The sequence below is a fragment of the Lontra canadensis genome, unplaced genomic scaffold (assembly GCF_010015895.1).
Source record: "Lontra canadensis isolate GAN:19392208 unplaced genomic scaffold, GSC_riverotter_1.0 scaffold168, whole genome shotgun sequence".
In the NCBI taxonomy this organism is placed as follows: domain Eukaryota; kingdom Metazoa; phylum Chordata; class Mammalia; order Carnivora; family Mustelidae; genus Lontra; species Lontra canadensis.
Window position 1 is genome coordinate 912,131 of NW_022631162.1, and position 6,004 is coordinate 918,134.

The following is a 6,004-nucleotide window of genomic DNA, read 5'->3' on the forward strand; positions in this document are numbered from 1 at the left end:
TGAAAAAGAAAGGATAAATACCTATGACTCCTTGTCAAGAGTGAGTTTCCACTTTTAGTTCGTTCAACTTCCACTGTCGACTGTCACATGAAACTATTCTCTGGTGACAGTGGTGTACCAGCAAAGTGTAATAGGGGATGAAAGGGTAAAAGGAATGTCTAACTGAGATATTTTCCCTTATAGACCTTCCTCTGTCTTTAGACCTCACTACCAAATACTGTGTGGACAACAAATCTACAGCATAGGCCTCAGGGATGGAAGCTGAGGAGGTAAATGAATGACATTGCTCAGGGAAGAGCCTGGTGCTCTGCTATCGTGAGCCATCAAGAGATGCAGAGAGGACTGTGAAGAGCCAGAGTCATAGATAGAAACATAGAACCAATATCGTGCTTCCAGCCTTCTCTTAAAAGCAAGGGAACCTACAGCGAAAGCACTCAGAGCTGGTGTGGATGAAAGACTGTACGCCAAAGGTATGGGGTCAGCAGTCAGCTGGTCTCTTGAACTGAGCTATGCCTTAGCTGAGGAATTTCATTTTGCAATCTACATGGTGTTTTTATTGTCTGCAATTATTTGGTTGTTTGGGATGTTCATTTATTACTTTATTAAATTCAAACTTGATTTTAATTGAGTTGAGGGGGAGGATCTGCCCATCCTTTAGTGGGGAAAAATTGCAGGTGCTGGATCCCTCAAGATAAGGTGCATCTAACACAGCAGCGAGCTCTGTTGGAAATCCAGGAAAAAGGTGCAGAGATATAACAGCTCATGCTCAGGAAAGTTCTGATGCGTTGGACAGATTTCTGTCCTAAGTTTAAAACTACAACTATAGCAGAAGTCTAAATCAGGTTCCTCTTCCTGGCAGAGTGGTATGCAGGTGGTAAAACCAATGACCAGCCTGACCCTGAGAACCTGAGCTCCTTCTAGAGCCACTTCAGGGCGCTAAGGCTCCAACTCCCTTTTCTTCAGTGAGTCAAACAGGTCGTGGGATCAGATCAAAAGATAAACTGACATCAACACATTATTATTATCATCACTGAAAATATGCACAAATAAGAGGGGGGTTTGATGTTGGTTCAGTGATTTTGTAAAAATAAAATTATAGGGCTAAAGAGAAAATCTTAGGTGGAAATACACTTAAAGCACATCCAAAAGAAAACAGAAGAGCTAGCCACCACTTCCTGAAGATTAAACAATATTGGTAGCAGAAGCTGATATCTACTAACAGTCTGCAGTGTGCATATGCTGTGCTAAGTCCTCTAACTTCCATAAGGAGCCAGGGAGAGAGGTGCTCTTAGCGTCTTTATGCTACAGATGGGAACACGGAGGCACAGAAGGTTAAACAGATGAAAAATGGCAGAGTTGGGTTGTCACACGGGAACTCTTCAGACATTTCCATCCTAATTGCTATTTGAGATAGGCAGTGTGAAAAAATTACTTTGACCTAAGCATTGTAAGAGAGGCAGAAATGTCGCTGGAAACAGGTGTACTCTGAGTTTTGAAACAGCTCCATAAACTGACACGATGGACAGGCCATTTCCTGCCAGCATCTGCCTTTCCCCTTCTATTTGTTGTTCCTCCACCATAGTGGGATGCACTACCTGCATCTTTCAGGGTAAATAAACGGTCTATTCCTTCATTCCTGTTCTCTGTAGGTCAACCTTGGGGACCGAGTCAACCAAGCTAATTTCTCCTCTGTCACAGAGTTCGTGTTGCTGGGGTTCTCCAACCTTGGAGAAATCCAGCTCATCCTCTTTGCTGTGTTTCTGTGCCTGTATCTGATTATTCTGGGTGGGAACCTCACCGTTGTCACTGTCATACGCCTGGATCGCAGCCTCCATGTACCTATGTACTTCTTCCTGGGGATCCTCTCCATCTCTGAGACATGCTACACCTTTGTCATCCTGCCCAAGATGCTCCTAAATCTGTTGTCTCTGCTGAGAACAATCTCGTTCATTAACTGTGCCATTCAGATGTTTTTCTTCTTTGGTTTTGCTGTCACTAATTGCATGTTGCTGGGGGTCATGGGTTATGACCGTTATGCTGCTATCTGCCATCCACTTCGGTACCCTATCCTAATGAGATGGCAGGTATGTGGACAGCTGGCAGCCACCTGTGCTGTGATTGGCTTTTTGTTCTCACTGACAGGCTCATTCTTAGTCTTTGAACTCCCTTTTTGTGGTCCCAATAAAATCAACCACTACTTCTGTGACATTTCACCAGTTATCCAGCTTGCCTGTACTGAAACCTACATCCATGAGCTGGTCATCTTCGCTGGTGGAGTTGTAGGACTCATGGTCCCCCTGACTTTCATATGCATATCTTATGGTTTCATTGTCCATACCATTCTGAAGATCCCATCTACCGATGGCAAGCGGAAAGCCTTCTCCACCTGTGCGTCCCACCTCACTGTGGTCATTGTCCACCATGGCTGTGCCTCCTCTGTCTACCTTCGACCCTCAACCAAGTTCTCATCTAACAAAGATAGGCTTGTGACAGTGACCTACACAGTTGTGACTCCATTGTTGAACCCAATGGTGTATAGCCTCAGGAATAAAGATGTCCAGATGGCCATAAGAAAAGTGATTACCAGAGGAAGGTTTTATCCTAAAGCTCTGTGATGAGAGTACTTGGCATCTATGAAAACCTCCTTTCTGAGGATGTAACAATAATTATACAGCTGACGATACGGTCACCTTTCATTTACATAGCATGGGATAGCCTCACAGTGCAAGCTTCCCCAGGTTATTATTTTGATAAGCATTGTGGAGTGCAGCTGTGAATTTGAGTTGATTGTTAATCAGATATAAGTCTCAAATGCCTTTAAACTTGCACAAGTAAGTATTTTGATTTCTTAGAACTGGAAACAGGCATCCTTGGATGCATAGACCAAGTTCATTCCATTTCAGGAAGGACAGCACGTTGTGAAAAGTCATTCCGTCTAGAAGGTTCAGCCATCACAACTTCTCAGTGATTTAGAAAAATCTTCTTAGGGTCTTTCACAAAAACCATGGGTAAAATGGAATAAATCTAACTGAAAATTATTACTATAATCAGGAGCCATCCACACTGGGAAGGATCCGAGGCTATCACTTCCAATCACACTCTCATCACAGAGCCCCAACTGCGGTAGCCCAGCCTCTGACTGACGGCTAACTAGGGGCCAGACAATGTTAAATGCCCCTAAGTGTTATCAAGTCCCACCTTTGTTTTTCTTCCTCCTTTTGGTCCTAGTTATTACCTCTGGATGTGCATATCTTCTATATACTATTTCACTTACGCAGTGACAACTCAAACATTTTAACAGGATGATGCATTGTCCTGTCTCAGCTGATGACTCCTTTGACCTTCATGACAGCTCAGAGCCCACAGACCCCTCAAAATCCTCGTCATCCGTCTCTTCATTATTTTCAAGAAATTTCCCATTTTTTTAAGAGTATTCTTCAAATGGGTCACCAGGAAATGGGGACAATATTCCAGGTGATAGGATAGCCATCTGCCTTGTGCTGGAATTCAATTTTATGTTAATACACCTTAGGGGTTTTGTTTGTTTCTTTCTTTTGTTTTGTTTTGTTTTCTCTCCCATTTCCTGTTAATTCTGTCACAGGCATGCTCTTCCTTAACTCCTATGTCCCTTATGCTACAGGATTTTATGTTGTATATCCCCAATCCTATCTTTACAAAGCCTATTTTGGTTAGTTTAGTTTAGTTGTGTTATTCTCTAAGGCAATCTCATATCTGGTATTTTTCCCCTTAAATCTCTGCCTTTAGCTTGTGCCTAGAATATCCAGCTCTTTTCATACTTTACTTATAACCTCGAGGCTACTGGTCATCTCTCTTATAACTGCATTCTGTTCCTTCCAGAACTGGAGGCTACACAGTACATGTACTGTGCAGAGACACAATTAACAGTGGCTGCACGGAATCCCATGTTGATTTATGCTCAGTGGCAAGGAGCCCTGTGCTAGGTACACGTGCCTGCCAAGCATTTGTTCTGATGGTGCACGTGCTCAGAGGCTTCCCACCCTCATATTGGGTGCTCCACAAAACAGAGTCACTTTCTCCGTCTCCGGAAGTTTCCATTTAGGGGCACTCACACTTTGACTTCGGCTCCACGGAAATCACAGAATACGTGTTCTTCTCCAGCAACTGTGAGTTCTAAAAAGAAATAGTTCCTCCCTTTCAGAAACTACACTCTGGGAAGGGATGTCAGATTGGTGGGCAAGAAGACGAGATGCTCTGTGACACGGTAGGGACTCCCTGGGCCACCACGGGGCTCCGGCAGTCTTCCAGTAGTCTGATGATGGAAGCAGGAGCCTGAGGGAAACTGGGCATGGCTTTCTGAAGTCCGATCAGAAAATCTTTTGAAGGGCTTGAAAAGTCCCCTCCATTGTCACAGAGACCAGTGCCACAGTCCTGCTCCCTGTCCAGTCCCCACGTCCCCACCTCATACCCCTTACAAGACACAGTGGTGGCAACGATGCCCCATAACAGTCATGCTATTTGTAACCACTCTTAAAGCTCAAGTTCTACACTTTATTATTGAGGGCTTCCCTTTCTTCTTCCTTTTTACAAAACCCCACTGTGATGAGATTAAGTGGGCAGAAAAGGAGCAGAGCATAAGGTTTCCGGATCCAGAGATGATCCTGAGAAGGCAGCCTCACCCCTGCAAGACTCTCCTGGCTCATCACACTATTTTTCCTGACTCTACAGTCAGAACCTCTAGCCAGCCCACCTACCTACTTTCCTCCGTTTCACTTGTCCTTTTAAAATGTTTGTTTATATAAGAAAAGAAGAGAAAAGTATTGTATGGCAACACCTCAACCTTAAAAACCCAGAGATCTAATTTTTCCACCATTCCCTTTGAAGTGAATGCGGCTGGAGAAAATTCTGTAATAAATCTTATTATTACAATAAGCTGACAATCAACACCTAAAATGTAATTTTTTAATATCTTTTTTTTCCTGAAAAATATCAGCCTATTCTTTGCTGAAGCTACTGCACATAGACTCCCTTCTACCTAAAACATTAACTAACTGCTCCCTTCCACAGCCCTGTCCCTCAGTCCTTCCAAACACAGTGCCACTCCAGGACCCTGCATCATTCTTTAGGGGAAAACCCCAGGGAGTGGACTGAAATGCCCTGTTCCTCTTGTCTGGGACTTTGCAAATGTACGTGCCCCACAATTATTCCTATATCTTCCTCCATCCCTGTTGTAGCATGAGCGTCCCCTTCAGTATTCTCAAATACACTTCCTTCTCACATGCCCTGCGTTCTGTCCTTTCCCTGCTTACCGATGCTCCCCCAACCTCTCTAGGGAAGCAGGCCTCCCCCCATCCTGCACAGCAGGGGTTGACCCTGCGTGAGCAGACACGAAGCAGGCGTGTGTCTAGGTGTTTTCAGACTGTGGGTTTACGCCAGATCACACACGCCCTCCCGAAGCGGGTGTGCGAGAAGCCCCAGACGAACTCTAAGGAACCAGACAATCGACGCCAGAGGTCGACCCATGGCCCCTTGAGCGGTGACGTTTTCAGGCAGAAGCGGCCGAGGCTGGATGCTGGGAAAGGAGGGAGGGAGCGACCGGCTGATGCCCGCGGACCACTTAGTGCACCCGCTTCAAACGCCAGCCCTGACTTACTCCTTCCGCCCACATTTACCGAGCACCTGCCGTGAGGGGAGATGCGCGGGTGAAGGGACCGGGGCTCCCGGTTTCCAGCTCACTCCCCGCGCTCCCTCCCGCAGGGTCCGCGCGGATGCGCTCATGGTTCTAGTTCAAGAGTAAAGATGCTCAGAGCTGCCGTCCTACACGTTGTAAGTGATGCTCCCCTCCCTTCCTACACTTGTAAAAATATTTTATTTACTCATTTGAGAGAGAGACAGAGCACAAGCCGGGGGCAGGTGCAGAGGCCGAGGGAGAAGCAGACTCCCCGCTGAGCAGGGAGCCGGATCTCAGGACCCTGGGATCATGACCTGAGCTGAAGGCAGAGGCTTAATGGACTGAAACACTCAG

General features: G+C 45.8%; 1 protein-coding gene across 1 annotated transcript; it reads left to right on the forward strand.

The window, feature by feature from the left end:
* The first annotated feature begins 254 nt into the window (after positions 1-254).
* LOC116859964 (olfactory receptor 10R2-like) lies at positions 255-2,615 on the forward strand. The gene is made up of 3 exons (XM_032845713.1): positions 255-269; positions 411-470; positions 1,650-2,615. Exons 1-3 carry the CDS (start codon positions 255-257, stop codon positions 2,613-2,615), a joined length of 1,041 nt encoding a protein of 346 aa, XP_032701604.1.
* Positions 2,616-6,004: the final 3,389 nt, after the last annotated feature.